We start from the raw sequence: 17,521 nt of genomic DNA on the forward strand, positions 1-17,521 counted from the left end.
CTCTGGGAGGCTCCTCTTACCCTGGTTGGGGGAGCTTGTTGACTCCGCCACATAGGGATATCAGCTCTCAGTTTCTCTCTGGGCTCTCCAGAGGAAACCGCTAATACCCATTAGGTGGAGCTGTGCCGTGTCCTGCATGGCGGGGAGGGAATGAGGGGGAACCGCTTGTGATGAGTAACCTTATCATTGACTTGCCAGTCTTTGGCCCTTGTCCCCAGGGCTAGAACCTCTGATGAGCTCTCAGGCCTGGTAAAGACTGCCTCAGCTCTGCTGGCTGTCACAGGGCCACTTCCCAGGTAATAGCTCAGGCTCTCCCATTAAGTTGGTCTGGGGGCTTCAAGGCTTTCTGAGGTGACTGATGGGAAATCTCCCTGATATATAGCTAGGCTTCAGTCTCAGCTGATTTTGTCAGCGACTTAGAACACAAATCAAAACACATTGAACAGTGGAACATATAATTGGGAAGAAAGTTAAAAGATCATCTCACTTTGTCCTGAACACATCTGAGTGGGATTTTTATCTCTACACAAGTGTTGTGAGGGAGCCATGGGATAAGCTGCTTTCTTGGGGATGTGCATTTCTGTCTTGACTATCACTGCTATCACTTGTGCAAGTACATTTTTTTAAAAGGAGCATGGTGGCACACACTTGTAATCCCAGCACTTGGGAAGCAGTGGCCAGCCTGGGCTGCACAAGACCCTATCTGATAAAACTGAAAGAAAGAGGCAGGGGAGCCTGGCACAGTGGCAAGCACCTGTGGTCCCAAGCTTGTGGCAAGCTTCACAAGGCTGAAGCCAGAGGATTGCTTGAACCCAGGAGTTTGAGACCAGTATGAGCAGTGCAGTGAGACCCCATCTCAAAAAAATTAAAAGCTACAAAGGTATGGTGAGAATGTAAAAGAAGTGGGTATAAGATCCTGAGTGTCATTTTGGGCTGGCATAGTCTTCTACTATCCCCTAGGGTCCCTTTTCGCCTTCTTTAGCCGAAATAGTAGAAATGCAACTTGGACACAGCACCCTGAATGAAGGTCTGCACAGTTGGCATGGCACAGGGCAATGCCATGGCTAGCAGGATATAAGTAAGAGCAAATTCCAAGAGCAGATCTTCCACAGAAAGACTGTCCTCTAAGCCACATTCCTCTGCTGAGGCAATGGCTGGAACCTGAGAGGTCTGGGCCAGGAGGCACAGCCATGTTGAAGGAAGAAAGCCACTGCAGAGGCACTCTGGCTGGCTTGAATCACTGAACCCGAGCTTCATTTGCCACAAGAAAAAAAAAATCACTTCCCTTAAGATTGTTATTTGGAGTTCTCTTACCCTCTGTCCCAGAGTTACCCCTGGACCCACAAGTTGCCAGCTAGGAGGGTGTAGAAGTATGGGCAGTGGGTAAGCAGCATCAGGAAAGTGGCATGTCCGTCCACAACACAAGGGTTGTGCACAGAGGCCTGGAGCACGAGTTCCTGGAGCCATGTAATTATTGCCCCTATTTTGCAGATGGGTACAGAAGAAGTTAAGTGTCTTGGTCACAGGGTTACAGTAGAATGTTATTTAGTCTGATTGCACACATCTTAGAAGGGAGATAACTGGGTTTCTAATGAGGTTTGTGAATATGTCAGTTGACTACTGTCTTGGAATTCATGAAGAGAGATGGTTAAAGCTGTTTGGAGCCTGCTCAAGTGCACTTATTTAGCCATATCTGAGTGGTCCAGAAGTTGGAGATGGTTGTCAAGTGATCACGGTTTTAACAAGAACATGACTGAATAAATCATTTGGTTGGTTGTGGAAACTGAGTACATGATTTAGTATTGAACAGTAAACATGTTTCTGTTCGCTTCTCATACCCCAGGCTATAAGCACCATGAGGATAGGGAGGTTTTTTGTCTTTGTTTTTCCTGACATGATTCCAGCACAGAGCTAAGCACACAGTAGAATGTGCCTGTGTATTTGTGGACTGATAGGAGGAAGGAGGCGAAGTGAGCCACACACAGCCTTGTGGGCCCGGTGCAGAAGGAAGGTCCTGAGGCTTTCTACAGCAGCTACTGGCTGTGTCCTCACTGGACCCAGAAGACCATGGTAGCAGGGAAGGTGGGACAGCCTTGCATTGACTGTGGGAACAGTGCGCTCTCAAGTTCAGCCTTGAGTTCATTTATTCCTTCTTTGAGGCACGTGTTTTCTGAGCATCTGCACTCATGGTGGATAGAATAAGGCCCTCACAGATAGCAGGGTGGGCTTTTCATATGCAGGAGGGGCCCTCAGGAGGACTGGGAGCCTTTCTTCCACTCCACTGCTGGGCTGGGCACTGCAGGAGGGGACTGGGCAGAGATCTGAAGAGGAAGCTGGCTGTGGGAGGAGAGCAGGGACCAAGGTCCTGTAAAGAGGGAGCTGTGAGTAACTGTGAGGCCCGTATACCTGCTGTGCAGCATGCAGTGAGTGTGGGATTTCCTTCTCCAGGCCCTGGGAACCCCTGGGGATGCCCTCGCAGGCATGATGGGACGTACTCAGGAAGCAGAGATGAGGAGGATCACAGTTCGAAGCCAGCCCAGGCAAATAGTTCACAAGACCCTATCTTGAAAAAACCCGTCACAAAAAAAGGATTCATGGAGTGGTTCAAGGTGTAGGCCTTAAGTTCAAGCCCCACCACAAGAATAGAACATACACCTGTGGTCTTTTGGGTCTTGCTTCTTCCACTTAGCATAATGATTTCAAGGTTCATCCATATTGCAGCACGTACCATCACTTCATCGCTTCTCATGCCTGAGCTACAGTCCATCATATGGAAATTCTATGTTGTACCTATCCATTCCTTAGTTGACGGCCACTTGAGTTATTTTTGTTTGTGGGCTATTATGAATAATGCCGCTGTGAACATTTGTGTGCAAGTTTTTCTGTGAATGTGAATTTTCATTTCTCTTGGGTATATACCTGGGAGTAAATTACTAAGTCAATGTTAAACTTTTTGTGTGTGTGTGTGGTACTAGGGCTTGAACTCAGGGCCTACGCCTTGAGCCATTCCACCAGCCCTTTTTTGTGATAGTTTTTTTCAAGATAGGGTCTCTTGGACTATATTCCTTGGCTGACTTTGAACCCTGATCTTCCTGATCTCTGCCTCCTGAGCATCTGGGATTACAGGCATGAGCCATCGGTGCCTGGCCTCAGTGTTAACTGTTTTACATTGTAAAGAACTGCCACGTGTTTTCCAAAGCAGTGACACCCCTCTACATTCCCACCACAATGTAGGAGGGTCCCAATGTCTCCATATCCCATCAACCCTTGTTTTTGTCCCTCAGTAGCCCAGTGGGTGTGAAGTGATAGCCTAGTGTTGGTTTTGATTTGTGTTTCCCTAGTGATCAATGATGTCACACATCTTTTTATGCGCTTGTTGGCACTTTGTGTACAGTCTTGTGTTTACTCCAATCACACGAGAACTACTGCCAACTCAATGATATTAAGTAGGCCAATCCAAGCCAGGCGCCTGTGGCTTACGCCTGTAATCCTCGCTACTCAGGAGGCAGAGATCAGGAGGATCGAGGTTTGAAGCCAGCTCGGGAAAATAGAGACCCTATCTTGAAAAAACCCTTCACAAAAGGGTTGGTGGATTGGCCCAAGGTGAAGACCCCAAGCCAATCCATGAACTGTCTAACCAATTTTTCTTGGGTTATTTTCTTCTTTCTATTGTGATCCTCTTAGGATATATAATTTGCAAATGTTTTCTCTGATTCTTGGAGATGTATTTTCACTTTTTTGCTCATAGTTTTCTTTTTCTTTCTTTTTTGGCAGTACCAGGGATTGAACTCAGGGCCTCATACTTGCTAGGCAAGCACTCTATACCTCTTGAGCCACATCCCAGTCCATTCATTTTTTTCATTTTTATTAGGATATATTCATTGTACAGGGGGAGTCACTGTGACAATTCTGAATAGGCTTACATTGTACATTAGCTAAGTCACCCCCGCCATCTCCCCCCAACCCTTCTCTCCCCATTCACTTTTTGGATAACATTCTTTAAGACGCAAAATTTTTTAATTTTGAGGAAGTCCAATTTACAAGTGTTTCATTTGTTGCTTGTGCTTTTGGTATCATATACTAAAAAGCAAGGTCAGAAGGATTTATGACCGTGTTCTTGTAAGAGTTTATGACTTTAGGTTTTAAACATAGGCCTTTGGTCAATTTTCAGTTAATTTTTGTAAGTGATATGGGCTAGGGAACCAACTTAATTCCTTTGCATGTGAATATCTAGTTGTCCCAGCACCATTTGCTGAAGAGAGCATTCTTTCCCCTTTGCTGAGCATCAGCTGACCATAGATGTATGGTGATAAGTCAATATCTTTATCTACATGTCTATTCTTTCATAAGTAGCACACAGTCTTTATTACTATAGGTTTGTAATAAAATTTTGAAATGCAGAAGTGTGAATCTTCCAATGTTGCTTCTTTGAGGCTGTTTTGGTTATTCTGGTGCCTTGGTTTCTACATGAATTTTAGAACCATCTTGTCCATTTCTGCAAAAAGGGCCTTAAACATTTTTTTGTTGTTTTTTGAGACAAACAACAAACTGACTCACTATGTAGCCTAGCTGGCCACAAACTTGCAATCTTCCTGCCTCAATCTCCCAAGTGCTGAGATTACAGGCGTGTGCCACCTTGCCTCATGACATTTTCTGATGGTAGTTTAAATGGAATTACCTTCTTAACTTCATTTTCAGATTGTTCATTGCTGGTATATAAAAACAGCTGATTTCTGACAGACTCAAGCAACCTGAGCTAATTTATTAGCTTTAACAGTGTTTGTGTGTGTCTGAGTTATTTAGCATTTCACACATATATATACATATCATGTCACCTGCAGATGAAGACACTTTATTTCTTCCTTTCCTATCTGGATGCCTTTCATTTCCTATTCCTGCCTCATATCCTGATAGACCTGCAATGGTGGCTGGCAGTGGTGGGGCAGATGTCCTCCTTGCTACTCATCTTAGAGGAGCTCTCACTCTTTCCTCGTGGAGTGTGCTGTTCACTGTGGAATCTTCATGCGTGTCCCTTTTCATCTTCCTCTGTGTTCCTAGTTTGTTGAAGCTTTAATCATGAAAATATGCTGTTTTTTGCCAGATGCTTTTTTTGCATCTACTGTGATGATTGTATCATTCTTTTCCCTTTATGGTAGTCCCCCCTTGTTCAATTTCCCTTTCCTTCCTTCATTTGTTTTGGTGGGGGGCAGTACCGGGTTTGAACTTAGAGCCTTGAGCTTGCACTCATCACTTGAGCCACCCCACCGATCCTTTCATGTTGGTTATTATTTTTAAATTTTTTTGTGTGGGACTGGTGTTTGAATTCAGGACTTCACGATTGCCAAGCAGGTACTGTGTCACTTGAGCCATGCCTCCAGTCTATTTTATTTTGTTTATTTTGGAGATGGGGTTTTTACAAACTATTTGCCTGGACTGGTCTTGAATCTCCTGATTTCAGCCTCCTAAGTAGCTAGGATTACAGGCATGAGCCAGCCTAGTTGGTCGTTTTTGAGACAGGGTCACGAATTATGCCCCACCAGATTATACGTTCATCTTCCTATTTGGGCTTCCCTGCACAGCTGGAGATGACAGATTCATGGCACCGCACTCAACTGATGGTTGAGATGGAGTCTCATGACTCCCCCACTACCCTAAACCTCTCCCTGCTGGCCTCAAACCTCAATCCTCCTGACCTGCCTCCTGCCTGTAATCCATCGCAAGGATTACAGGCTTGAGCCTCTGTGCCCATCCTTTCTTTCTTTTACAGGGTCTTGCTGTGCAGCCCAAGCTGGCCTGGAGCTAATGATCCTGCTGCCTTAGCCTCCCAAGAGCTGAGATTATAGCCCTGCCACCATTCCCAGCTTTCTTAAGGATTTTTGTTTGGTTTTTGTTTTATTGAGACAAGGTCTTGCTATGTGAATCAGGCTGGTGTGAAACTCACTATGTAGACCAGGCTGGCCTAAAATTCATGACAATTCTCTTGCTTCTTCCTCCCAAGTGCTTAGATTACAGGTGTGTGCCACCATGCCCAGCTCAAGATTTTTTTTGTGGCGTTGGAAATTGAACCCAGGGCTTTGTGCATGCCAGGTAAGTGCTCTACTACTGAGCTACATCTTTAGCCATTTTCAATTTTATACTGAGACTGTCTCAAATTGCCCAGGCTGGCCTCAGACTCTAGAGCCTCCTGGGTCAGCCTCCTGAGAAGGTGGGAGTTTTCTGTCTCTCTTCTTATTTCTTCCCCTCTTTCCCTCCTTCCTTCCTTCTGTTTTTCCTTTTCTTTCTTTACTTTTTTTGGGGGAGGGTGGTACTGGGGTTTGAATTTAGGGCTTCATGTTTGCTAGGCAGGTGCTCTACCATTTAAACCATTCCTGGTACTATTTGCCAGGGCTGGGTTTGAATCTCCATCCTTCTGATGTCTGCCTCCTAAGTAGCTAGGATTACAAGTGTGAGCCACCACCACCAGCTTCTTTTTGTCGTTTTGGGACAAGGTCTCACTGTGCAGCTCCGGCTGTCTTTGAACTTGCAATCCTCTGCCTAGCTTCCAAGTGATGTACCGTCATGCCCAGCTCATCTATTTCTTTAATTGCTTTGGTCAATTTGCATTTCTCTAGAAGTTTGACTGTTTTATATGGGTTGTCTAATTTTTTGGCATTAGATTATCAATATCCTCTTATAATCCTTTTTATTTTTATAAATTGACTTCAGCAATTTGAGTAATCATGTTTTAATCTTGATTGACCTATCCAAATGTGGGTCAATTTTGCTGATCCTTTCAAAATGCCAGCTTTTGTTTTAGTTGATTTTCTCTATTTTAATTACTTATCTCTCTATTGAAATATTTCTTTTTCTAGTTCTCTAGGTAGACGATCTTCATTTTTAATATAGTTATTTAAGGCTCTAAATTCACCTTTTAACACTACTTTCACTGCACGTCATTTTTTTTTTTTTTTGGCAACACTGGGGTTTGAATACAGGGTCTCGTGCTTGCTAGGCACTTGAGCCACTTCACCAGCACTTTTTTGTATTTTTTTTTTTCCGAGATAGGGTCTCATGAACTATCTGCTTGGGCTGACTTTGAACTGTGATCCTCCTGCTCTCTGCCTCTGGAATAGCTAGGATCACAGGCATGAGCCCAGCTCGTAATTGTTTTTATTTATCCAAGGTATTTTCTGATTTCTCCTGTGATCCTTTCTTTGATCTACCAGTTATTGGGGAGTATGTCATTTCATTTCCCCTTATTTGTAGATTTCTCAGTTTTCCTTCTGTTATTGATTTCCAGTTTTATTCTGTTATTGTCAGGGAACACACTTTGTGCTGTATCACTGCTTTTGAATTCATTGGTCCATGTGTCCTTGAGTCAAATGGATCATTCTGTCATCAAATGGATCATTCTGTTGATGTCTGCTAGGTCTAGTAGGCTTCTGTATTCAAGTCTTGTATCATATTTGAACTAGTTGTCCTGTTTATTAATGAATTCTACAACTGTTACTGCTAAACTACCTGTTTCCTTTAGTCTGTTAATTTTTTCTTCATGTATTTTAGGGCTCTGTTGTTAGATAAGCAAATCTTTATGTATTCTTGATGGACTAATTTTGATTTGATGTTAATATCAATCTTTGTCTTAAAGTCTAGTTTGTCTTATATTAGTGTAGCTACCACAGGCCTCTTTGATTATTGCTAGTATGGTATATCTTCTTCCAAATTTTTACTTCCTGTTTTTGTCTATGAATCTGAAGCACATCTCCTATAGATACCATATTATAGTTAGATCATAATATTTTATTATTACTAATCTTTTAATTAGACTTTAGTCCACTTACATTTAATGTAATTAATAATATAGTAAGATTTATATACTTTGTTTTCTATGTCATATTTTTTTCTCAACTCTTTTGCTACCTTTTTTGTATTAGATATTTTCTATTGTATTATTTTAATTTTTTTTGTTGTTTCTTTATATAAGGCTTGCTATGTTGCCCAGGCTGGCTTTCAACTCCCGAACTAAAGAAATTCTCCTACTTCAGACTCTTATAGAAGCTGGGATTATAGGTGAATGTCACTGCACCTGGCTTTTTTAAAAACTGTATTTATTTATTGGCAGTACTGGGGTTTTGAACTCAGGGCCTCATGCTTGGTAGGCAGTACTTTACCACTTGATCCACTCTGCCACTCCTGTTTTGTATTGAGCATTTTTTTGAGTTAGGGTCTCATGAACTATTTGCCCAGCTGGCCTCAAACTACATTCCTCCTGACCTCTGCAGGTTTTAGGCCATTATTTAAGTATTCTTTTGCCCCCTTTCTCTTTCTTCTCTCCTCCTGTGACTGTCATTATTCATATGGTGGAATACTTAATGGTGTTCCACAGGTTTCTGGGGTGCCATTCATTTTTCTTATTATTCTTTTTCTCATCAGACTGAATAACCTCAATTGACCTAACATCAGTTTTGCTGATCTATCTGCTCGGATCTGCTTTTCAGCCACATGCAATATGATTTTGTTCCTACTATTGTACTTTTCAACTCCAGAATTTCTATATGATTTCCTTTTTATGATTCCTGACTTGTTGGTTTGTTTGTTTTGAACCCAGGGATTTGCACTAGCTAAGCATGTGCTCTACCACTTGAGCCACACCTCCAGTCCATTTTGCTCTGGTTATTTTGGAGATGGTGGTCTGGAAAACTACTTGCTTGGGCTGGCCTCAATCCTCCTTATCTCAGCCTCCGAAGTAGATAGGATTATAGGTGTGAGCCACAGGTGCCCGACTAGGTCTTTCTTGAGTATATCCACAACCCTACTTGAATAAGTTGTATTTCCTGAAATATGTTAGGTTTACAAAGCCTCTGTGTACCTGTCCATTTCCTTGTTCTTCCCTTTTTTAATTCTTGTTTTTTGTTTTGGAGATAGAGTGTCACTGGGTAGCCCAGGCTGGCCTCAAACTCGTGACTCAGCCTTCCCAGTGCTGGAATTATAGGCCTACACCATGTCCAGCACCTGGCTCTTTCTTTTAAGCTTCTGTTCAGTGTGTTGTTTGCCCCTGCTGTTATCCATCACCTCATTGCCTTCCCTGAGTGGTCTGGGCGAAAGCTGTTGGTGCTGGATAAGCTCTTAGTTTGCCTTCTAAGTGGGCCTTTCAGGGAGCCAGAAGGCGTTTTGTTCTTCCAGTACCAGGAATGTAGGGTGTTATTTCCCAGGTTGCCACTGACAGAGAGCAGAGTTCCACTGGGGAAGTTAAAACACAGCAACGGTTAACTGTTCTTACTGATGGTCACCTGTTTTCTTGAATACACGCAGGTATGCTAGAAACCTTTGCTTAATTCCTAGCATTCTGCTGAAAGAATTTGACAATTTTGCTAGTTTTTTTCCTTTTTGCGGGGGGGAATTCCTCAGGGGTCCTTCCCCACTTTCGCTGGCGGTTGAGAGAGGGCTGGCTGACCTGCTCGTGGCTCCTATACCAGTTCTGGTCGTATTAAGTGTCAGACGAACAAAGAGGACAGGACAGCGAACCTGGAGGAGCCCAGAGCCTCCCACGTGGTCTGGGCGGGGGTCAGCCCGAAGGTGCCAGCTTTCCTGCCTTGCCCTCCGTGTCTCGGAGCTGAGGGGAAAGGCTGGGCTGCCCCTTTCTCTGGAGGTCTGTCCAGCGCGGCATCTGGAGGGGAGGATCCGCGGGGCCATGGTGCCGGGTCTGGGAATACCATTAAGCACGCAGGGTCCTGAGCGTGGGACAGGGACGCAGAAGCCGGAGCTGGGATGGGGAACACGGATGGCTGTCCGAGTGTTGCTATGGCAATGGGAGGTTCGACAGGGCCCCGCCCAACAGCCAGTTTCCAGGGCGACAGCGGAGCGGGACGAGTCCGGGCCCCAGCCCCTCACGGACACTTTCCGGTTCCGCCCTAGGCCCCGCCCCCCGCCCAGCTCTCTCGCGGTCTGATCTCGCGTGGCACCGCGCGGGGGCTGACGGGAGCGGCGGCCGCGCTGAAGAGGGCCGACATGGCGGCGGCGGCGGCGGCTTCCCTTCGCCGGGCGGTGCTGGGACCGCGCGGCGCCGGGCTCCCGGGAGCGCGTGCCCGGGGGCTGCTGGGCGCCGCGCGGCCCGGGCAGCTGCCGCTGAGGACGCCTCAGGTGAGCGCTGGCCGGGGCCCCGGTCGTCGGGCGCCCCGCAGCCCGTGAAGGTCACGGCGGGGAGGCTCCGGGCGCGCGCCGGCGGCGGGGGGGGCGGTCACCCACGCGGCACCTCCGCTCGGGCCTGGTCCCCGTTGCCCGCCCGGCGCAGCCCGGGAGCGGGACCGGGCGCCCACACGTCAGGGCGCCTGGACCCGAGCGCGGGGACGACTGGGCAGGCTTGTGCGGTTGGGGCGGAGGCCTCCGCGCGGAGGGCGCTCCCAGGCTGGTTCCTGCCGCTGGCTGTCCAGCCAGGGCCCGCATCCTGAGATGACCCCGGCCCAACCTCGGCCGGTGCCCGGTGACCTTGGCCTGCCGGAGCAAGCCTTGGTCACTTGGGGCCTGACTCCTGGCTTAGGATCCAAGAGCGCTCCGCACCCGCTTCTCAGAGCCGGATCGCGGCCCGGGGTCAGCATCGGCGAGGGATGCGGTGGGCAGTGGGCAGGGTGTATGTCTGGCGCCCTGCAGGCGGTGGCCAGTGCTGGGTGGATGAGTGGGAGAGGTGGGCGCCCGGGTGTCCTGGCAGGCGCTGAGTGGGGCTCTTGCAGGCAGTGGCCTTGTCCTCGAAGTCTGGCCTTTCCCGCGGCCGGAAGGTGATGCTGTCAGCGCTAGGCGTGCTGGCGGCAGGGGGTGCAGGGCTGGCGGTGGCTCTGCATTCCGCTGTGAGTGCCAGTGATCTGGAGCTGCATCCCCCCGGCTATCCATGGTCTCATCGTGGCCTCCTCTCCTCCTTGGACCACACCAGGTGTGCAGCTGGCTGGCTGGGGGAGTCTCTGGGCGGACTGGGTGGAGTGGAATCTTCAGTGCCCCTAACCCTTTCTCCACCTCCAGCATCCGGAGGGGTTTCCAGGTGTACAAGCAGGTGTGCGCTTCCTGCCACAGCATGGATTATGTGGCCTACCGCCACCTGGTGGGCGTGTGCTACACTGAAGAGGAAGCCAAGGCTCTGGCTGAAGAGGTGCGGGGCTGGGAGATATGGACATAGGGCTTGGGGCTCCCACTGTAGTGGAACTGCAAGGTTGTGATGGGACTCTTGGTGGCAGGTGGAGGTCCAGGATGGCCCCAATGAGGATGGAGAGATGTTCATGAGGCCAGGAAAGCTGTCTGACTACTTCCCAAAACCATACCCCAACCCTGAGGCTGCCAGAGCTGCTAACAATGGAGCCCTGCCCCCCGACCTCAGCTACATCGTGCGAGCTAGGTACTGGACTGCCCACATGGTGGGACTGGAGGGGACAGGGAGCCCCTGCTTTGTGCCAGGGGCTGAGGAGCCATGGATCTCATTCTAGGCACGGTGGTGAAGATTATGTCTTCTCCTTGCTCACTGGGTACTGTGAGCCCCCGACTGGGGTCTCGCTCCGAGAAGGCCTCTACTTCAACCCGTACTTCCCCGGCCAGGCCATCGGCATGGCCCCTCCCATCTACACTGATGTCTTGGAGTTTGACGACGGTGAGTCCTTTTGCCATGAGCTGTTCCCCATCCGCTAGAATGATTTCCTGTCTCTGGATGTCCTGCCTGCTTCTAAACTGGGGTGCTGCCCAGTTTATCTTAGCAGGTTTTGGGAAGCTTTCATAGTCCTATGGGGTCCTATCCCTTTGAAGCCTTGGGTTGGGGCCAGTCTCTGCCTCAGTAAAGCAAGGTACACCAAGGGTAACCCTCACCACTTATCCTGACCTAGGCACACCAGCTACCATGTCCCAGGTTGCCAAGGATGTGTGCACCTTCTTGCGCTGGGCATCTGAGCCAGAGCACGACCATCGCAAACGCATGGGGCTCAAGGTGAAGGGTTGGGCAAGAGCTACAGGTGGCATTGGAGAGGGGCTGGGAGGGGTCCTTCCTGTCTCCATTCTCTGAGCCTGCTTTGTCCCCAGACATTGATGATAACGACCTTGCTGCTGCCTCTGGTATATGCCATGAAGCGACATAAGTGGTCAGTCCTGAAAAGTCGAAAGCTGGCATATCGGCCGCCCAAGTGATCCTGTCCATTGTTGGCTTACCATCTTGCTTGAACAGGCCTTCAAGTGCAAGAGCAGTCCCAGACCTGTTCAGGCCTCAGCTGGCCCACTTGGTCCAGTTCCTCTTCATCTGGGATGATGAGAGGGGGGAAGACCAGGCTCTCACTCCAGATCTTCCTTCAGCCCTCATCATGGGAATAAATTAAGTTTCTCAATATAATACCTTTGAGATATTCTGTGGCAGGAATACATGTTTGTAAGAGACTATGGGACTAAGACTGATGCCTTGTGTGTCAAGCCCTGCCCTGCTTGGTATCTGAGTCCAGACAGTCCTGGGTGTGGGAAAGAAAGGAGAAAACTGGCTCTTAGAGGCAGCAGCACTCAGCAGGGTGGGTGTGTCCTGGCACAAGGTGAAAAGGGCTTGGCCAAGTTGGCCATGGTCCAAAGGCCCAAGGACTGTTGGAATGAAGCAAGAGTCAGGGTGTTGAACTACTCTGCCTCAACCTGAGGGCACCAGGGAGCCCTTGGCTGCACCTCACCAAGGGGATGGTCTTTGAGTGGCTGGGCACCTGGAATGTCTCTCTGGTCTTGGCTGGACACATGTATAGAGGTGTTCAGAAAATTTGCCATGGAATGACACCTAGCAGTCCACAGGGCAACTGGGTAATGGGTCCAGGCCAGACAACTGGAATTGACTAGATTGAAAAGCAACATGGTGCCCGAGGACAGCTGTGTGTGGTGTGACAAGAGGGTCATGGAGGCATAATCTCAGCAGTAGGACATTTGGCTCAGGGCTCCTAATTCCTGAGCTTTCTGTTGTCCCAAAGGGGAAGGAAAACAACCATTCCTACAGTTAGTGTTACTCTGGCTGGAACAGTGGGGAGGAGTGGTGGCCAAAGTCTGGGAGAGGATCAGCAGAAGGTTCACAAAGCTGGGCTGTGTAGAGCACCCAGCAGCTGCAGCCCAGTGGTCAGCAGCTTGGAGAGTCCCTATAGATGTGCAGTCTAGGAAAAGGTCCCGGTACCATGTTCCTATGACCACTTGGAGTTCAAGTCCACTCTTTAGTAGTCACCTGAGTCTGGCTAGGGGAGCCCCACTTGTTGAGGAGGACCAGACCTTGCCCTGCCTCCTCAGTCCAAGCAGACCTGGTAGCTGGGTTGGGGCAGCTCCACACCAAGACACAGTGAAGGGGACACTGGGCTGGTTCTTAAGTATCTTTAATGATTGGCTTATAGCCCTTACCCCTAACCCTGGTGGCTCTATCCTCAGCAGCTAGCAGAGTCTGACAAGTGCAGGAGGTGGTCCAGGGACTTTGGTATATGAGGGAGGAGCTGCACTCTCTGTAACCTGGGGGAAGGGGAAGACAAATCATTCCTACTTGTTATGCTCTGAGGGGTACCCCCCTCCCACCTTGCCTCTTATACCTTTGGTGGTTGCTAGGTGGAGACTGTAGGAAGAGGGTCCCAAGCGCAAGGCCTCTGGGTGCTACACATCTCACAGCCAGGACGGCTTAGGGCATTGATGAAGGTACAAGAAGGACAGGGCCAGCCAGGCTAAGGAGGCAAGGGGATTGTTGCTTCTCTGCTCTTTCCAATGCCCACAGCCATCTAGGGGCCCATCCCATCCCCAGAGGCTCTGGTTCCTTGCCCACCTGAAGAGGACTGGGGAGGCTGGAATTCACTGGCTTGGGGGCATGGGGCAGTCCCAATGGCAGGGGAAACAAGCGTCCTAGTTGCCCATCCATCTTCTGGGGGTGTTGAGGGCTGTGTCCTGTGGCAAAGGAGTAGGCTCAGGGCCATGTCAGGCTGCACCCCACCAACCCTCACCCCACTGCCATGAAGGACTGACCTGGGATTTCACGGGGGGCTGACAGCAGGTAGAGAAAAGCAGGGTCACCACTCTGCCGGACCCCATAGGAAGCAAGGCTTCGTTCAGGCACACACAGGCATCTCCCGATGACCCAGCGCTGCACAGCTGGTGGGAAACCAAACTCCGCAAACACCTGGAGCCAGACGATCAGGGCTGGGTGGTGTCACCAGAGTCCCTCTCCCCCACATACCATACCTAGGGCTCAAAAGACCCCATGCTCACCTGCTCCTGGAGGGCTGCGATGGTGCAGTGGGGGTGGATCTGGAGTGAGATGTGGGCGGAGGATGCAGAGGACACAGCAGAAGTGGCATCTTCAACTGTGACCTGCAGCCTGGGTGAGAATGTAGATTGGGTTGGACAGGAAACATGGGAGGTTCAGGAGGGTAAGGAAGACCAGGCCTCACCTGATGGGACCAGGTGGGAAGCAGGCCTCCAGGAGCTGGACACTGAGAGCTACATGATGCTGGGCCAGGACTGCTGCCACTTGAGCTGCTCCTTCCTCATCCCCACCTGCAATTGCCTGGGCCAGGTGCCAAGCCAGCTCTTCTATAGGGGGAGAAGACAGCTGTCATAGCCAGATACCAGCTACTTCTTCAACCCCCTTCCAGTTGCCTGTCCCTACCTTTCTCCATCATGTCTCCAGGGCTCTGGGGAAGATCCACTTCAGGTTGGGGTACTTTGGGTATTGGGGCCACAGGGGGACTGGGCAGGGACACAGGGCATGTTTCTGTGCCCAAGGCTTGGGCTGGGCTGTCACTGCCTAGAAGGAAGATGTAGAGTAGGTTGGCAGCCTCCACCCAGGCCTTTCTGCCCTTGGGTTCCCAAGGACCTTTACCTCTGTCTACTGTCAGGCCCTACCTCAGGCCATATTTCAAGTTAAGCCCTCTCCTCCCAGCCTTGCCCTTTGTAAGTCCCTCAAAGGTTTACTCCCCTTGATGCTGGAGCTGCACTTTGGTGACTAAGTGGAGCTGGAGTCCTTCTGAACCCTTCTGTTGCCTGGTCCTACATGTGCCACTCCATACAGCAGAATCAAAAAGCCCTCAGGGTTCTGCCCTTTACTGCCGAACAGTAGACATGCAGTCAGTGACCTCCTCTTGGTGCCATCAAGCACCTCTTCTGACTCCCTCCCCTGTGGGGAGTGTGCATAGAACACACTTGTACTGCCTGCCCTAGGCATCCTTACAGGGCTGAACTCACTGCTGTCTCCCCTTCTTACACCTGCTGGAGAACAGATCACTGCAACAAAGGGTCCCCATCCAGTTCTACATGGTGCTGCTAAGACTCACAAAGCCCTTCGTATCCTGAATTCTCTCCTCGTTAAAATGAGCAGAGCCCTCCAAGCACCCAACCTGCGCTGGTGCCTCGAGGGTCACTAGTACACACTCCCCTCAGGCCTTTTGTACTGCTTCCTTATCAAGTAGGCCTTTCTCGCCACCCTATTGTAAGTAGCTGCCATCCTTCCCATCTATAGCTCTCCCATTTCCTCCATCATCTAACTGAAGTTTATTTACTAATTTTATGTCTGCCTCCCCTCTAGAAATGCAAGCTCCAAGAGAGTTGGAATTTGAGGTTTTGTCCATTCTGGTGAAATGCCCAGTACAAAGTAGGGGCTAAGTACACATATTTGATGAACAAATGACCAAAAAGAACCTCTCCCTTTCTCAGTGCTGAGTTGCCAGGGCCTCTTACATCACATTGTCTGATCGTCTTCCAGCCCCTATGGCGGCTCTCCTTTCATTCCCCAAGACTCTGTTTGTATGTCAGACCTTCTCTTTATGCTTCCCTCTCCTGAGCCCTAGCTCCAACCCCACTGTGTAAAAACCCAGCCACCTCCCAAACAGGCCCTCTCTAGGAGCCCTGCACTACCTGGCCTCTTCGACTTTCCCAGTCTTGACTACTAACTGTTTAAACAGCCTGAAGCCCTGCTAATTCCATCTCCTGAGGACCCCTGAAAACATTCTCCTCCTCTCCAGCCCTTTCAGCATAATTCCATGTGACCGCACAAGTCTCTGTCTTAAGTAGCACCAGACCTGAGCCTGTCACTTTTCCCCTGCATACCCTCCTGTTGCTTTTGAACTCATCGTCTTCTCACCCTGGTCCTGTGGCCCTGCTTGTTCTTCCTTTTCATGCTTGTCTGGTACTCCAGGCGCCAGCTCCTGAACCTCTATTTTCTCCACTTTCTTCCTCCTGGGAGCCTTCCAGATGCCCAGCTTTCCCCCACTGTCCCCACCCAGGACTGGGGGATCAGGGCTACTCCAAATGAGACTTCATTGCAGGGCACTACCATTCTGTCCTTCCGCGGTGGCATCTCGCAACAGGGCTGCCCACCGCTGAGCTTCCAGAGAGTTGAGGAAGTGCAGGCTGAGGGTTCCGGGCCCGCCTGGTGGAGGCTGTAGCTCATGCTGGCTGGGGCCGCGAATGGTGTAGGAAACCGATTCCAAGGGCCACTCCAAACTGACCTGAGGAGGGGAAGAGTCCAGGGTCAGTGGTCTCCCATGATGAACCGCACGATGATCAATACTAGAAGGTAACACACCGTCCTAATCCTTTTCCGCCTATTATCTTACCAAATCCTCACAAAAGTTATCAGCATCATCCCCATTTTACAGGCCAGAGACTAGCAAAGAAAAATCACTGCTCAAGGGCCCAGCGGGACTCCGCGCCCCCGCCCCCGCCCCACTCACCGCCCCGGGCCCGGAGCCCAGCAGCTCCAGCCGGAAGCGCCCGGGCCGCTCAGGGTCGGTGCTCAGCTGCAGCCTCCGCAGCTGCGCCTCGGCTTCCGGCCCTGCGCCCAGCGGCCTCACCGCGGCGTGCACAGCCAGGAGCACCGCGGCCGAGCTCGAGTCCGCAGCCGCCGCTGCACCGCCTGCCGGCGGCGCCATCTACGGTCCGGTGCGGTTGTGCACTGCCGGAGAGCGCGCTTCCGTGAGGTTGGGCAGCTGAGCGCTTCCGGCCAGAAATCGGGACCGCGAGCCTGGGTTCCGGGTGCAGCCAGAGTGTCGGAGCCCAGGAAGAACCCAGGGCAGCTGCCTGGCCGAGCCTGGTCCACCCGCTGGGCCCAGGGATGGACACCGCCCGAGGGTCTGCGGACACAGACCGGCGCGGCCGGTCACGTTTGAGGGGGGCCTCGAGGGCAAAGTGTAAGGGTTCGAAACACCGGGCACAATTGAGAGGCAGGCGCCTCGAAGGATCGGGAGGGCGGAGACTGCAGCCCGGCAGAGGAGTATGTCCCACCCCCCAACGCCGCTGGAGAGGCACACAGATCCGGATCGTTCCGGGGTGCCGAGTTCACGCCATCTCACTGACAAAAAGCAACCGTAACTCCGCTACGCCCCACAGGGCGCTCTACGTCTGCCAGCGCCGCTTGGGGGACCCGGTCGATCTCCGGAGGCGGGGCGGGCGGGGCTTTGACCAATAAGAGCCAAGAAGTGAGGCGGGTTCGTATGCCGAGAGAATGATAGACAAGCTTCGCGGCCAGTAGGAGTGGAAGGCAGGACTGAGCGGCGGGGAATGCCCCCAATAGCTGGTCGCTCTCTGA

The 17,521-nt window shown here is 50.5% G+C and overlaps 2 protein-coding genes across 5 annotated transcripts; one reads left to right on the forward strand and one right to left on the reverse strand.

The window, feature by feature from the left end:
• The first annotated feature begins 9,972 nt into the window (after nucleotides 1-9,972).
• Cyc1 (cytochrome c1) lies at nucleotides 9,973-12,334 on the forward strand. 2 transcript variants are annotated; one of them, XM_020170322.2, is made up of 7 exons: nucleotides 9,973-10,119; nucleotides 10,707-10,903; nucleotides 10,990-11,116; nucleotides 11,202-11,359; nucleotides 11,448-11,608; nucleotides 11,838-11,938; nucleotides 12,031-12,334. In XM_020170322.2, the coding sequence occupies exons 1-7, from the start codon at nucleotides 9,988-9,990 to the stop codon at nucleotides 12,133-12,135; spliced, it is 981 nt and encodes a 326-aa protein (XP_020025911.1). In that variant the 5' UTR covers nucleotides 9,973-9,987; the 3' UTR covers nucleotides 12,136-12,334. The 2 variants fall into 2 exon arrangements, with proteins under 2 accessions (XP_020025911.1, XP_073925536.1); XM_074069435.1 differs by lacking the exon at nucleotides 9,973-10,119 and adding an exon at nucleotides 10,337-10,566.
• Nucleotides 12,335-13,314: 980 nt separating this feature from the next.
• On the reverse strand, nucleotides 13,315-17,367 carry Sharpin (SHANK associated RH domain interactor). Of its 3 annotated transcripts, none has more exons than XM_074069433.1 (9): nucleotides 16,788-17,359; nucleotides 16,268-16,442; nucleotides 14,606-14,743; nucleotides 14,388-14,529; nucleotides 14,206-14,314; nucleotides 13,963-14,116; nucleotides 13,766-13,884; nucleotides 13,539-13,667; nucleotides 13,315-13,461 (listed from the first exon to the last, which is right to left on the reverse strand). In XM_074069433.1, the coding sequence occupies exons 1-8, from the start codon at nucleotides 16,863-16,865 to the stop codon at nucleotides 13,551-13,553; spliced, it is 1,032 nt and encodes a 343-aa protein (XP_073925534.1). In that variant the 5' UTR covers nucleotides 16,866-17,359; the 3' UTR covers nucleotides 13,315-13,461; nucleotides 13,539-13,550. The 3 variants fall into 3 exon arrangements, with proteins under 3 accessions (XP_073925534.1, XP_020025910.2, XP_073925535.1); XM_020170321.2 differs by having other exon boundaries at nucleotides 16,668-17,359; XM_074069434.1 differs by lacking the exon at nucleotides 14,606-14,743 and having other exon boundaries at nucleotides 16,668-17,367.
• Nucleotides 17,368-17,521: the final 154 nt, after the last annotated feature.

This window comes from Castor canadensis, chromosome 3 (assembly GCF_047511655.1).
Source record: "Castor canadensis chromosome 3, mCasCan1.hap1v2, whole genome shotgun sequence".
In the NCBI taxonomy this organism is placed as follows: Eukaryota; Metazoa; Chordata; class Mammalia; order Rodentia; family Castoridae; genus Castor; species Castor canadensis.